General features: G+C 34.9%; 1 protein-coding gene across 8 annotated transcripts in view; it reads right to left on the reverse strand.

The window, feature by feature from the left end:
* Nucleotides 1–17,077, reverse strand: part of RALGAPA1 (Ral GTPase activating protein catalytic subunit alpha 1) — a 258,926-nt gene that overhangs the window by 145,668 nt on the left and 96,181 nt on the right. For 2 of the 8 annotated variants that reach the window (XM_064292405.1, XM_023546116.2), the window contains exon 17: nucleotides 5,552–5,692. The exons of the other annotated variants lie outside the window; for them this stretch is intronic. In XM_064292405.1, the coding sequence (XP_064148475.1) occupies nucleotides 5,552–5,692 (141 nt within the window). The remainder of the gene's footprint in view (nucleotides 1–5,551; nucleotides 5,693–17,077) is intronic. 8 annotated transcript variants of the gene reach the window in all.

Here is a 17,077-nt window from a genome sequence, read left to right on the forward strand (position 1 = left end):
GCTACCCAAAATGTCAGTAATTCAAATCCACCAGGCGCTCCTTGAAAACTCTATGGACCAGTTGTACTCTATCCTATAGGGTCGCTATGAGTTGGAACTGACTCAACGGCAATGGGTTTTGTTTTGTTTTGTTTTTCTTTCCTTGTATGAGGTCCAAAAGGATCCATTTTATACCAAATTCAGATCAAGAAAGATCTGCATTGTGTCAAGACTCCAGTATACTTCAGATGATAAGCACGTAGACTTCCAACATAATCAACCAAAAAAACCAAACCCATTGCTATAGAGTCGATTCCAACTCACTGCAATCTTATAGGACACAGTAGAAATGCCCCATAGGGTTTCCAAGGCTGTAAATCTTTACAGAAGCAGACTGCTTTATCTTTCTTCCACAGAATGGTTGCTGGGTTCAAACCACCGACCACTCGTTTAGCAGCAGAGAGCTTAACAACTGCCCCACCAGGGCTCCTTCCAACATGGCTCATATACATAAAAAAAAAATAAATAAAATACATAGTATCTCCTAAAATTAAAAACATTTAAAATATTTTTTTTCTTAAGCTGAGGAGAATACACTTTAAAGAATGACACTGCCTTTCTTTCTCATGAACTTCACTTAGAAATTCTTCTAAATGAAGAGAAACATTTCCTTACAAACTTCACGTTTATGCATTGACACTCATTAAGTACTTATTGAGATAACTAATATATATTTGTGCATCTTGACAAATGTAAATATTTTCGTTTGTTCTATCTTCCACGATGCAGTGCTTTTCACATAATAGAGATTTAATAAATATCAGTACAGGAAGGAGCCCTGGTGGTGTAGTGGTTAAAAGCTTGGCTGCTAACCAAAAGGTTGGCAGTCTGAATTCACCAGCCGCTCCTTGAAAACCCTATGAAGCAGTTCTACCCCGCCTTATAGAACCACTATGAGTCGGAATCGACTCGACAGCAATGGGTTTGGTTTGGTTTGTGGGGTAGAAGGAAAGCATATCTCTTATATAATAAACTAAAAAAAAACTACTACCTGTTAATTAGGAAAAATTTGAAAAGTTGAATAATTTCTATAATGAACCACAGGGTCAAGTGTCAAAATTCATTTAACAAAGTTGAATTTTTTTCTTGGTCAATCACAAACCTAATCTGTCCGTAGTAATATTTTTAGCAGCTCCTGAATTCATGAAATCATTTACATTAGTTTGCACAGAAACTGATGCCATTCTGAAAGTTGTTTCTCTAATCACCTAAATGAAGTGACCATTTCCTCTGTGTAATTCTCTACATTTTTGTCTATTTGGGTAATTATAGCAATGTACCTTAAAGGTAAATGAGTATTATAGAGCATTTATGTTTCAAATTTTGTTACTACCACAGGTTAGTAAAAATTCTACATCTTTTTAAGACTAGATATTCAATTGTAGGGTAATTCAAAGCAGTAACAAAACCATTAAAATCACATGAAAGGCAACAAACCAAGGTCCCAATTTGAAAATCACACGGTTGTCCAGGAAATTCACAACAAATCATTTTAATACCTAGACCACTAACCCATTGCCATCGAGTTGATTCCGACTCACAGTGACCCCACAGGACAGAACAGAACTGCCCCATAGGTTTCCAAGAAGCAGCTGGTGGATTCAAACTGCTGACATTTTGGTTAGTAGCCAACCTCTTAACCACCGTACCACTAGGGCTCCAGTGTTGTTTTAATTTGGGGGGGGGGATGGGGGGGATTGGTAGACCACTAACCTATCTTCTGCTCTTTTATCCCTCTAATAGTGTTTCCCTGACTTAAATTCTGGAAATAGACAAATGAGCAATGTACTTTTTAAGTTAATAAAATTATACTGTTTCATTTGTTTACAAATGTTATATAACACCAGGTATGAGTTCACTTCAAATTTTTCTTAAGATTTTCTGTTAAAAGAAAATCAACATACATTAATTCAGCAAAAAAATCTAACTTGGAATTATTAGAAGCAGCAGATTACAAGTGGAAAAGTTTTAGAAGATTAATATCCTATTTCATATTGGTCATAGGCAGAAAGGAATTTCTGCATTGTACAAAGAAGGGCCTATTTGTTTGATAAGAGATGGAAAATTCTCCTCCTAACTGCTCAGTACTTAGGAACAAGATTGTCGAGTGACAGCACAATTCAGATTTCTACTATGTAAGTGGAAACCCTGGTGGTGTACTGGTTAACTGCTGCGGGTGCTAACCAAAGGGTCAGCCGTTAGAATCCACCAGGTGCTTCTTAGAAACTCTTCGGGGCAGTTCTAACTCCATCCTATAGGGTCGCTATGAGTCGGAATCGACTTGAGGGCACTGGGTTTTTTGGTTACTATGTAAGTTGGTATAAGAATGATCCTGTCCAATTTCCACAGTGCTATTTTTTTTTTTTTAATTACAAGTTTAGCTCGGTGTTTCCCAAATCTATTCCCTCTGAAACTTCAATGCTATAAAGTGTCAATATGTGTACCTAGAAAAGTATTCTATGCTCCAATAAGTTTGAGAAACACTGGATCAAATAGTTTTGTTTTTAACTACAGGACTTGTGGGGGACTTTAAATTCGTTGATGTGCACTATGAATCTTTAACCCTTTTCTCTATAAACGTTTTAACATCTTCTGAACAGTGTTCTTTTGACATGAGCTTGTAAACTGCTAATTCGTAAGTCAGTTCATAGGAATTTCTGCTGCTACTTTAATATGACATGTTTCTTGCCTCTTTTAAGTCCTAGGAGAAATATTTTGGAGAAAGATGATCTTTTTTTTTTTAAATCACTAACTTATGTTTCTATATTTTATATGTACACATAGATATAGAAAAATGGAGGCAACGGCATTTTAAAATTTATCAATAAATTTTCTTCGGTTTGGGAAATTATGTATTTTTAAATATACTATTCCACATTTTCTAAAATGAACATTTATTATTTTGATAATCAAATATAATTTTTGTTTTAGTAACTGGTGTCTCATTATTTAAATCTTTAAATCCATGATAAAAGGCATTTTACCCTAATGGTAGGAAAATGAAGACAACAACAAATAAAACTGCCATTCAGAAAAATAAAATTTCTCTTAAACATGTTTCATAAAATCCTGTCCCTCATCGATTCATAAAAAATTAATCTTTGTGAATTATATATTTACCACAAAGCAAGAATTCTGACATATATATTTCTAATCTGGGCTAGTTCAGAACACTTCAAAAGGAAAACCTCATATTTGCTTATTTTGGCTTTTAAAACTATTTTAGTACTGAAAATATATATATGCTAAAGTACTATTTAACTTGCAGACAAGAAATTTTGTAAAGACCTTAAGATACTTAGAAACACAAGAAATTTTTCTGACAGTTTTTTAAACAATAGTGATAGAATATTTGACCCAACTAAACTTTTAAAAATTAGTGGCCAAAACTCAATTAACTTTTTCTAAACAGGTAAAAAATGGTTTACATGAAATGCTTAAGTATATTTGGCACCCCCCTCCAAAAAAAAGAAAAAGCTTGAAACAAAAAATATATCTAAGACAAGTTTACACCAAACTGGGAGTTTTTTAGTTATATATAATTTAATGATAAGAACAAGAATACTGTTTTGTAACCAATTCAAGTAAATTATAACCTGATGTAGCAACCAAAACAGGTGCTACTTACATAAAAAAGCACAGTGCTTAAGTGGAGCACTAAAGAGTCAAAATAAAATTCTCTAATTCTGTATTTGTAGCTAGCATCTTATGTAATAAAAAATGTGTCATTTTCCCTCCTCTATTAAAAGTTACATCCTTCCATCTAAATATTTTCTAGCCTATTTTTTGTGTGAATATCCATGCTGCCTAATTCTAGTGGTGTAAAATATATTCACTCATATATCAAACACTAAGCACCTAGGTTTGGCTTTGAGGCCAAATTTTCTATTTTATCATTATCACTTATCAATTAAATTGCAAAATCAACTACCTCATTCATCATGAATTATTTGTAATTATTTATATTATAGTTTGAAAAAATAACACTTGAACACCTCTCAAAAAATCATAAAGAATATTCTGAAGTAACTGTTTCCCAATCAAGGTATACTAAATTAGAAAGCACAATCATATCGCATCTGGTAACTCTGCTTTATTATCTCATAAGTAAGGTCAAACATTTTGAAAAAAAGCAAATACTGTTTTTTCATTTACAATATTTCCAAAGGCTACCAAATACAATAGTATCTTTAGTTCTACAAACATTTAACTCTCAATTATGTATCCCCGTATGTTTGGGAGAAATCTTTGATCTTAGTGACATTAGTTGGGGGTAGTAGAAAGTAGCCATCTGAAATATCATTATTATTAATAGCAATGTACCTTGCCTCTGCCTAAGTCTACAGTCCATTAAAAAAATCCGACTCATAGTGACCCTATAGGACAGGGTAGAACTGCCCATTAGGAACAGAAAAAGTACCGAGATAATTTGCTTTTAAAAAAATTAGCAACCTCATCAAAAGTGACAATCTTGGGAAAATGCTTCCAAGAAAAAGTACAGGAAAACATCCAAAAATGTACAAGTAATTTGTTTCTGAGCTAGCACACTTTGCACAGTAGCTATATCCAACGGAAGATTGCTTCTCCCTAAAAGATGAGGTACTGAATAATTTTACTTATGCAAAAGTTCTCAAAAAAGAGACAAAACTAATCTATGGAGATTGAAATTAAAAAGCAGTTGTGTGTGTGGAAGCACTGACTGGCAAGGGTCAACAGGGAACTCTTTGGGGTAATGGAAACATTCTCCTTCTTGATCGCAGTGATGGGTAATAGGGGTGCATACAATTCTCAAAGCTCATTGAGCTGTATCCAAGATCTGGGCATTTTATGTTAATTAAACCTTAATAAAAGAAGACCATCCCAGTACTGAGAATAAAGACTCGAGGCAGAATTGAAAAGCTAAGCAAGTTTTATGGATCATTGAAGATGGGGCTTTATTTGGTTTAAAGTGTGAGTTCCTAGAATTCTATATACTATTTTGATCTAATACAAATACAAAGATTTATTTCAAAGCAATGTTCAGATTACATACTTTTCTTGATTACCGCTTTCCCTTTGCTTAGTTCTATTATTATAGATGATGGAGAATGCATTGTTCAAGATTTACCATATCATTAGTCAAAACAATGGAAAATTAAAAGTCAAGGCTTTGATTATTATCTTCCAAGTCACCTTTTCTGAGACATCTATAATGCCACAATTATCAACTACTACTTCTTTTAACCACCTGAGGGGAAGAAAAAAATCAAACAAACAGAAAAGAATTGGCCATTTACAACCAAAAATATTGGACATTGGCACAGCACTAAACTTAGCACTTCCAGAATGAACTGCAAAAATAGCATTAGAGTTCAAATAACTGAAAATGTTGATTTCTCAATCACTTTCCCAATTTCCCACACCTCCCCCAAAGAAAATAACTTTGAAGAGTTTATTTGATTAAGCAAACTTTGAAAGCAGAAGAATTAAAAAGTGAAAAAGGTGGTGCAGAAATTAGCAGAGGTGGCACTACCTGAAAGCTCATCAGAAAGGGGAGTGAGAACAATATCAGGCAAGAAGGGTTTGGAAGTATGGATCAGAACAGGAGCACTTTTAGCACTGCGTATATAGGCCGATGGCAGAGCACATTCACCAATGGATCGGCTTCTCATGGCTTTAAAAAAGGAAAAGAAAGAAGTGGGGAAGGAAAAAAGAAGAGTGACTATAATGAAAGGCTTGTGTCACAGAAAAAGCAGCAACAGAGAAAACTAAAAGATACAAAGGAAGGAAATTTTAAATTAAAACATTTCAGCACGGCAAATACTGGCAAGCTGTAAGAAAAAAAATCAGAGAACACATACAATATTTTGAATGTAAATTTTCTGGTGTAAAGCAGGAAATGCTATTTATTATTAGCAGTTACAATGGTATATAGCATTAAAAAACAGCAGACACTTTAATTACCACTATGTTCTCAAAATCAAGGGTTTAAAAGTTTATTGAATACCAACTTTAAAGAACTTGATACTGTTAGATCAAAGAACTTTTTGGTACCATGTTTGGGCATTTCTCTAGGCAAATTGTAAGCCAAATCATTCCCAACCTCAAACTCCTCCCCTAATAGGGTTTCCAAGTCACTCATAGGTTGTCCTTTTTCAGAAAAACTGATACAATTCATAATCAAAAAGATTTACTCTCATGGTAAGTATTTCTTCCTGGTAGAAGAAGAATGCTTTATCAAATCACTGTCTTATTTATATTAAAGTAGAAACACATGGAAAACAGAATTTGCAGGCGACATGAAGAATAAGGTCCTAGAGAAAAATAAACAATTCTGTGTTTATTCAAATCTTGAGCATATTATATAAAATCTTAAGACTAAAGTTTTTAAAACTAAAAACTGAAACACTGGATTACTTTTTAAAATTGCATTTGTAGGGGGCTCTCTGGTAATTTCTTAAAAAGAGAGTTACCAGCTTACAAAATCAAAGACAAATTTTAGTTCTGAGAAATAATAAATTAATATCTTATTTGTACTTCGCAGAGATTTTTTAATTTAACTTTAAACAGAGATTTTTGGATTAAATGAAGTTGTATCCACTTCTATGTATGAATAAAGGAATTAAACATGCAAAATATTGCATAATATATAGTCTAATAGTGACTAAGGTAAAAAAAAAAAAAAAAAGCTCAAAATGTTAACATCAATTCAAAATGTTGGGTGTTCCTAATGACTGAAAACACTGGGTTTCCTGATGGCCTAAATTCCTATCGTCCTGCTATGCTCCCACCACACAGAATTTTAAACTGTTCCCAGAAATTTTCATGCTCTTTCATTACAGCATGCCTTTGTGTGTGTTGCTAATGTCCTTGACTCCCCTTTCTTCCTGACAAACTCTTTCACACTTAAAATGTCACCTCATCTGTGAAGCTTTTCTGACTTTCCCATACAGTTAACTAACTTACTGGCAACATAGCAATGCATCATTATACAGACACGAATCCCTACTTTTGCAAAGTTTACAATCTATTTGTATTGAATTTTATGTCTTCATGTCAGCCTCTCGAACATTTCAAATGCAAGAACTATATTATCTTCCTATCTCTAGTGCCTGACACATACTAGCTCAATAAATCTTTGCTGAATGAGTATCTATATTTGGGTACAAGTCCAGCATAATCATTTGGGAAAAAAAGAAAGTTTCCATTATAAATATACAGAAGAGAAAATGTAAAAAAAAAAAAAAAAAAAAGCATTAACCAACATGTATTTCATAGTTTATAACCGTATATAATTATATATTTTTCAAAAAATTTTGTTAGCAAAATAAAGGATTCCGTAAGAGCAGTTTTTAGATAAATCCATGTGCAACAAAATGTGGAAGGTTTTGGAATATATTAAAACAATGGCAACAATATGCCTTCAGTATGCCTTGCCATGTAACATATTAAAGATAAGTGTATTTTAAATTGATCTTTTTGTGGGTCACCTATCCCAACACCCATATATATGAAACATCAGAATATGGTCCCCTTCCTGTTTTCTTGCTAGCTTCCTCTCCTTGTGAAAGTGTTCAACAGTTCTACAATCCAATTTGAAATGAAAATTATGTTGACTTCAAGATAATCACTCATTTGACCTTATTAGAAGCAAAGACACACAGCTACAATCAGATATGAGATTTAAATACAGATTTTTTTTAAAAACAAAATTAAGTTAAATTTTAGATTCCACAGACAAGTTAAAAATTTGCCTCTGTTTTTTTCCTTGGGGATAGTTCCTCAGAAATAAAAATCTCTTCTGTTTCTCTCTCCCTCCCAGTACCAACATGAAGAAAGAGCTTGAAGATTTTTTCACTTTGCAGTGACATAAATTTATATGTTATGATCCTGAATGAATTCTTCAAAAATGCATCCTTCATGTTACGAATGCATTTACCATGAAACAAAAATAAAAACACGTACTCTTCCTTTTGTTATAAAATGTGGGTCAAGTACCCTCACAGTTGTGTAACCCTCACTATAGAAAACTACTTACAATGAATCAGCTACTAGGATCTTTTGGGATTTATTAATTTGAAAAAGCTTAGTTCAGTGAATCTGCATAGCCACTGACTTTTCTATTGCCCCATGCATTCCCAAGCCACAAGCATCAGTGATCTTTTTAAACGTGTAATATGCTTTATGTAGACAAGAGGGCATTATGGAAAAACACAAGATTTTTCAAACTCAAAAGCATGCCAATTTCTGAACGTTTCCTATCCTCACTGCTTCCTCCCCGCCCCCTCAAAAGAAAAAGAAATACCCTCTACATAAATTCATCCCGGACCATAAAGTACACACACACACACAGAGTATCAAAAAATGTAACCTTCATTTCAGAGTTCCCATACAGCATAAAAAATTCATGAACAACAGATGTGATGGATCACTAAAACCACAACAAATGTACAAAACATGAAAAAGACCAATATAGCATTTTCTCATTTCGAATGTTACACATATTTCTCTCTATTTATAATCAAGTAAAATTCTCATTATGTATACATTCCTGTCTACTGGCAGGCAGAAACAGCTTTAAAAGTCCTCAAATTTATGTCCGCTAGTATAATAAACATAAACTAAAAGGAAAATCTGAAAACAAAAGCAGTAATAAGATATTTGCTCTAAAGCTGAATACATCGATCAGTTGCTGCCAAGGTGATTCCAATTCATGATAACCCCAGGTTAGAGCAGAACTATGTGCTCCACAGGGTTTTCACGGCTGATTTTTTCAGAAGTAGGTGGCTTGGCCTTTCATCCCAGGCATCTCTGGGTGGATGAACTGCCATCCTTTTGGTTAGCAGCTGAATGCCTTAACCATTTGCACCACCACCCAGGTCCTAAATCAGAATTGCAGAAATTATACATTGCTTTCTCATGAACGTATTTTAAAATAAATCCTAAATTCACTGCAACCACCTTTAATATTTGTTGGCATAGGCAAAACTTCACATATATTCTCCAGACAAAAACTTTAAATTGAAGCTTAAATTTAAGTTAAATAATAATAAGAGAATTTTCTCTTCTAAGGCCATGCTGGAGAATCTGGGGATGAGAGCATTATACAGTCTTTAATATTTTTAAAATGCAGGCAAATTGCCTTTATTAAGTAAAAATAATTGATAACTTCTCTTAACAGAATTTCAATCTGAAAATTCTAGAAAACCACCTTTAAGTCTTTGGATATCACATTGCAAAATTACATTTTGCAACCTTCACTACGGACTATACTAGTGCCTACATGAATTATAACGGTCTCAAATGCTTATATCATTTTGGACTACTAGTATAAAAAAGCCATTTAAATGAAATTAACCTGAAAAAGCATATCCTATCACTATATTGGGTAATTCAAAGTCATGGGAAAGAATACGGTAGTTTTATAAGAGATGAATCATGTTGGCCCAGGACAGGAACCATTCCCAAAGCCAACTCTTCAGACAGGGATTGGACTGGACAATGGGTTGGGATGCTGGTGAAGAGTGAGCTTCTCGAATCAGGTGGACACTTTAGACTATGTTGGCATCTCCTCCCTGGAGGGGAGATGAGGGGGTAGAGGGGGTTAGAAGCTGGCAAAATGGACACAAAAAGAGAGAGTGGAAGGAGGAAGCGGGCTGTCTCATTAGGGTGAGAGCAATTGGGAGTATGTAGCAAGGTGTATGTAAGTTTTCGTGTGAGACACTGACTTGATTTGTAAACTTTCACTTAAAGCACAATAAAAAAATTTTTTTAAAAAGAGATGAATCAGACATGTTATCAAACACTGCATAAAAGGGAACTGTAAATTAAAGTGAGAAATACCAATACGATTTACTTTTCCCAACACAAGTCGTAACATAATTAGGAACTGGAGAATGACAAAAAAACTTCAAAAAATAAATAAAATCTCCACAGGTAAAACTGTGGTTATTTCAAATGGTTGTATTATTTTCTGTTCCAAAGGAATATATACATATTTTTAATGAGTGTTGTTGGGACTATTTCTAAGAAAACAGGCTATCACAAAATACCACAGAAGATACTGTGAGGTTTGTTCCTCAATATTGTCATTCATGTTACCACTACTCTTCCATCAGTCCAGTCTAGAAATCATGGTATCAACTTTAATTCAATTGAATTCAACCGATAATTACCAAGCATTTATCCTGTATCAGGCATTGTACTAGACAGTGGGTATCGTGGATTAAATTGTGTGCCCCCAAAATATGCCAACTTGGCTACGTACTATATGACTGTCTACCATTTTATGATCTGAGGTGATCTCCCTATGTGCTATAAATCCTATCACTATGATGTAATAAAATGGATTAGCAAGTTATATTGATGAGATCTATAAGATTAGATAGTGTCTTAAGCTAATCTCTTTTGAGATATAAAAGAGAGAAGCAAACAGAGAGACATGGAACCTCATACACCAAGAAAGCAGTGCCAGGAGCAGAGCATGTCCTTTGGACCTGAGGTTGCTGTGCTGAGATGCTCCCAGACCAAGAGAAGACTGATGCATCACAAGGACCTTCCTCCAGAGCCCAGAGAGAGAGAAAGCCTTCCCCCAAAGGCGGCACCCTGAATTCGGACTTCTAGCCTACTGAACTGTGAGAGAATAAACTTCTCTTTGTTAAACCCATCCACCTGTGGAATTTCTGTTACAGCAGCACTAGATGCCTAAGACAGTGGGAAAAGAATAATAAACAATAAAAACCATGTCTCTGGCCTTAGGAAACTTTATAACCTAGCAGGCAAGACCAAATTTAAACAAGAATTTACAAATATGGAAAATGTTACAAAGGGGAAATTAAAGAATGTTATAAGGGTACTTTATGCTGTGACTTTCAGTTTTATGCCAAGAGCAATAAAATTCCACTGAAAGATGTAAGCAAAGGAGAGAGCTATTCAAGTATATTACTGTACTTCAGTGTATCTTGAAAAATTACAATCTTATTGAGGTAAATGCACTCTTCATTAGTCACTTTGTGATAATGATTTATATAGATAAGATCTATAGTTGCATCTTTACAAGAATGTAAACGTATATTCCTAATTTATACAAATAAAGACAGCTGAGTAATAAGGAAAGAAGCACAAACTCAGTAAATATCACGATGATCATACCTAAGAAAACTGTCTACAGAATCCAAGATTAAATTTTTGAACTCATCTTTCAATAATAGTAATAATAATGGCATTACTAATATTAACAGTAGTGAAGAAAAATGGGCTGTTAAATTTTTAGAGAATACTTACTATATATTATACAGTAAGTGTATATATATATATATGTATCACCATGGACAGGAGATAAGCAGATGAGTAAAACAGATTCTGTCCTCAAGGAACTGCATACTTTAGCAGGAGACGCAAAACAAAAACCAAACCAAACCCATTGCCGTCAAGTCAATTCCGACTCATGGAAACCCTATAGGAGAGAGCAGAACCACCTGATAGGGTTTCGAAGGAGCAGCTGGTGGATTTGAACTGCTAACCTTTTGGTTAGCAGCCGAGCTCTTAACCACAGTGCCACAAGTACATAAATAATAAGTAAAGGTGGCATCTACATTAAACCTTGAAACATGAGCATGATTAAATGAAACTCTAGACGAAGAAAGGTGCACGAACACAGGAAAGGAGAAGGACACTTCAAGGCTTCTCTTTTGGTTTGTACATATAATAAGCAAAGAGAAGAGTATGAAATTATACCAGAAAAATGAGTTAAAGCAAATCAAGATTTGTCCAAATATTAGAGTAAGAGATACAGATTTAAATTTATCAGTCACATACTCTTTGAGCTGAGAGACAGTAAACTGTACTTTAGACTAAAGATTAATTTAGCAACAATGTATAAAATGGATGACAGCAGCCATTCTTAATTGAGGTGTCAGGACTTGAGAGTATGTGGAGTATGACTATTACTATTAGGTAATATTTTACTAAAAATTAAAGTTTGCAAATTTCAAAATACATCAATTAAAATATCAGTCTTCCAGTTGCATCTTGCCATGCTTTCTTGAGTGAGGGAAAAAGGGGTAGAATACTCATAGCTAAGATATATACATTTCCCGAAGCCCAGGGAAGGTAGCATGTAAGAGTGCCATTTGTCTAGTGTTTCACATGGAAAAAAAAAAAAGGTAAAAATTACTGTATCAGAGGTTGAAGAGCCTGGTGGCATGAAAACCATTAAGAGAAATATAGGATACCAAAAACTATTACAAATGCATGAGCAACAGAAGACAAGTTAGACAATTGGGACCTCCTAAATATTAAATACTTATGCTCAAAAAACTTCACCAAAAGAGTAAAAAAAGAATCTACGGAATGGGAAAAAAATCTTTGGGAATGATATATCTGATAAGGGTCTAATCTCTATAAAATACATAGATCAGCAACTCAACATCAAAAAGACTAACCCAATTAAAAAACAGGCAAACGACCGGAACAAACAGTTCACCAAAGAGGACATTCAAGCGGCCAAAAGACACATGAAAATATGCTCACAATCATTTCCATCAGAAAGATGCAAATCAAAACTAGACTGTGATACCATCTCACCATTGCAAAAATGACAGTGATCAAAACACCAGAAAAAAATAAACACTGGTGAGGCTGCAGGAAAATCAGAACCTGTTCCACTGCTGGTGGGATTGTAAGCTGGTTCAACCATTAGAGAAAACGGTATAGGGCTTCCTCAAAAAGCTAGAAACTGAAATAACCCATGATCCAGCGAGCACAATCCTAGGAATATAAAGAACTAAAACTACTAAAAAAAAAATACATCAAAGTGATAACACTAAACTCATAAAAAAAAAAAAAAAAACTCATACCTACCAATAATTATGTTGAATGTAAACAGACTAAACGTATCAATAGAGAGAGAGAGAGAGAGTGGCAGAATGGATAAAAAAACACGATCCATCTATATGCTCTCTACAAGAGACACACATTAGGTTAAAAGGCACAAACTAAAACTCAAAGGATGGAAAAAATATATCAAGCAAACAACAATCAGAAAAGAGCCAGAGTGGCAATATTAATCTCTGATAAAATAGACTTTAAAGTAAAATCCACCACAAAGGATAAGGAAGGACACTACATAATGATTAAAGGTTCAATATACCAGGAGGACATAATCATAATAAATATTCACGCACCCAACGACAGGGCTCCAAAATACATAAAACAAACTCTAACAGCATCGAAAAGACAAATACACAGCTCCAGAATAATAGTAGGAGAGTTCAACACACCATTTTCCATGAAGGACAGAACATCCAGAAAGAAGCTCAATAAAGACACGGAAGATCTAAATGCCACAATCAACCAACGTGATCTCGTAGAACACTCCACCCAAAAGTAGCCAAGTGCACTTTCTTTTCCAACACACATGGAACATTTTCCAGAACAGACCACATATTAGGCCACAAAGCAAGCCTCAACAGAATCCAAAGCATCGAAATATTATGAAGCACCTTTTCTGGTCATAAAGCCATAAAAACAGAAATCAATAACAGAAAAAGCAAGGAAAAAAATCAAACACATGGAAACTGAACAACACTGTACTCAAAAACTACTGAGTTATACATTAAGGACAAAATAAAGAAATTAACAGACTCCAATGAGAATGAAAACACAGCCTACCAGAACCTATGGGACACAGCAAAAGCAGTGCTCAGAGGTCAATTTATAGCAATAAATGGACGCATACAAAGAGAAGATAGGGCGAAAATCAAAACATTAACCCTAGAACTTGAACAAGTAGAAAGAGAGCAGAAAAAGAAGCCCTCAGGCAGCAAAAGAAAACAAATAATAAAAATCAGAGCAGAATTAAACGAAATAGAGACTACAAAAACAATTTAAAGAGTTAACAAGACGAAAATCTGGTTCTTTGAAAGGATGAACAAAATCGGTAAACCACTGGCCAAACCAACAAAAGAAAAACTGAAGAGGAAGCAAATAACCCAAATAAGAAATCGGATGGGTGATAGCACAATAGACCCAACTAAAATTAAAAGAATCATAACAGAATACCATGAAAAACTGTACTCCAACAAATATGAAAACCCAGAGGAAAATTTCTAGAAACACACTACCTACCTAAACTAACAGAAAGGGAGAACAACTAAACAAGCCTATAACAAAAGAAGAGATTAAAAAGGTAATTTAAAAACAGCCAACAACAAAAAAAAGCCCTAGACCTGATGGCTTCACTGGAGAACTCTGCCGAACTTTCAGAGAAGAGTTAACACCACCACTATTAAAGGTATTTCAGAGCACAGAAAAAGATGGAACACTCCCAAACTCATTCCATGAAGCCAGCATATCCCTGACACCAAAACCAGATAAAGACACAAGTAAGGAAAATTACAGACCAATATCCCACATGAATGTAGACGTAAAAATCCTCAATAAAATTCTAGCCAACAGAATTCAACGACATATCAAAAAAATAATTCACTGTGACCAAGTGGGATTCATACCAGGTATGCAGGGATGGCCCAACATCAGAAAAACAATCAATTTAATCCATCACATAATAAAACAAAAGACAAGAACCACATGATTTTATCAATTGATGCAGAAAAGGCATTTGACAAAGTCCAACATCCATCCATGATAAAAACTCCCAGCAAAACAGGAATAGAGGGAAAATTCCTCAGCATAATAAAGGGCATTTATACAAAGCCAACAGCCAACATCATCCTAAACAGAGAGAGTCCAAAAGCATTCCCCTTGAGAACGGAAACCAGACAAGTATGCCCTTTATCGCCGCTCTTATTCAACATTGTGCTGGAGGTCCTAGCCAGAGCAATCAGGCTAGAGAAAGAAATAAAAGGTATCCAAATTGGTAAGGGAGAAGTAAAAGTATCCTGTTTGTAGATGATATAATCTTATACACAGAAAATCGCAAAGAATCCATAAGAAAACTACTGGACCTAACAGAAGATTTCAGCAAAATATCAGGATACAAGATAAACATACAAAAATCAGTTGGATTCCTCTACTCCAACAAAGGGAACTTCGAAAAGGAAATCACCAAATCAATACCACTTAGAATAGCCCCCAAGAAGATAAAATTCTTAGGAATAAATCTAACCAGAGATGTAAAAGACCTGTACAAAGAAAACTACAAGACACAGCTGCAAGAAACCAAAACAGACCTATGTAACTGGAAAAGCATACCCTTGCTCATGGATAGGAAGATGCAACATTGTGAAAGTGTTTACTCAAAGCAATCAACAGATACAATGCAGTCGTGATCCAAATTCCAATGGCATCTTTTAATGAGATGGAGAAACAAATCACCAACTTCATATGAAAAGAGAAGAGGCCCCGGATAAGTAGAGCATTACTGAAGAACTAAGTGGGAGATCTCACACCACCTGATTTTTGAACCTATTATACTGCCACAGTAGTCAAAACAGCATAGTACTTACTGGTAAAACAATAGATACATAGACCAATGGAACAGAATTGAGAATCTAGACATAAATTCATTCATCTATGGGCAGCTGCTATGTGACAAAGGCCCAAAGTCTGTTGAAGGTGAAAAGACAGTCTTCGGAAACCCTGGTGGCATAGTGGTTAAGTGCTACAGCTGTTAACCAAAAGGTTGGCAGTTCGAATCCACCAGGCACTCCTTGGAAACTCTGGGGGCAGTTCGACCCTGTCCTATATGGTTGCTATGAGCTGGAATCGACAAAATGGCAATGAGTTTTACAAATGGCGCTGGCATAACTGGATATCCATCTGCAAAAAATGAAACAAGACCCATACCTCACACCATGCACAAAAACTAACTCAAAATGGATCAAAGACCTAAATATAAAATCTAAAACAATAAAGATCATGGAAGAAAAAATAGGGACAATGCTAGGAGCCAATACATGGCATCAACAGAATACAAAGCATTAGTAACAAGGCACAAACACCAGAAGACAAACTACATAACTGGGAGCTCCTAAAAATCAAACACTTTTATGTTCATCAAAAGACTTCACCAAAAGAGTAAAAAGACAACCTACAGACTGGGAAAAAATTTTTGACTATGACATATTCAATCAGGGTCTAATCAACAAAATCTATAAGATACTGCAAAACCGCAATAAAAAAATGACAAATAACCCAATTTAAAAATGGGCAAAGGATACGAACAGACACTTCATCAAAGAAGACATTTAGATAGCTAATAGATGCATGAGGAAATGGTCACGATCACTGCCATTAGAGTAATGCAACCAAAACTACAATGAGATATCATCTTACTTCAACGAGGCTAGCATTAATCCAAAAAACACAAAATAATAAATGCTGGAGAGGTTGTGGAGAGACTGGAACACTGACACATTGCTAGTGGCAATGTAAAACGATACAACCACTTTGGAAATCGATTTGGCACTTCCTTAAAAAGCTAGAAGTAGAACTACCATATGATCTAGCAATCCCACTCCTTGAAATATATCCTAAAGAAATAAGAGCCAGCACACCCATGTTCACTGCAGTACTGTTCACAACAGCAAAAAAGATGGAAACAACCTAGATGCCCAACAAGGGAAAAATGGATAAACAAATTATGGTATAGTCACACAATGGAATACTACGCAACGATAAAGAACAATGATGAATCTGCGAAACATCCCATAACATAGATGAATCTGGGAGGCATTATGCTGAGTGAAATTAGTCAGGAACAAAAGGACAAATATTATCTGAGACCACTATCGTAAGAACTCAAGAAAATGTTTAAACACGGAAGAAAACATTCTTTGATGACTATGAGGGTGGGAAGGGAGGGAGAGAGGTATTCGCTAACTAGATAGTTAACGAGAATTACCTTAGGTGAAGGGAAGACCACACACAATACAAGGGAAGTCAACACAACTGGACTAAACCCAAAGCTAAGAAGTTTCCTGAATACAACCAAACATGCCGAAGGACAGAGTAGCACGGGTGGGGGCCCATGGTTTAAGGGGACATCTAGGTCAACTGGCATAACAAAATTTATTAAGAATATGTTCCGCATTCCACT

Source organism: Loxodonta africana, chromosome 10, assembly GCF_030014295.1.
Source record: "Loxodonta africana isolate mLoxAfr1 chromosome 10, mLoxAfr1.hap2, whole genome shotgun sequence".
Lineage (NCBI taxonomy): Eukaryota > Metazoa > Chordata > Mammalia > Proboscidea > Elephantidae > Loxodonta > Loxodonta africana.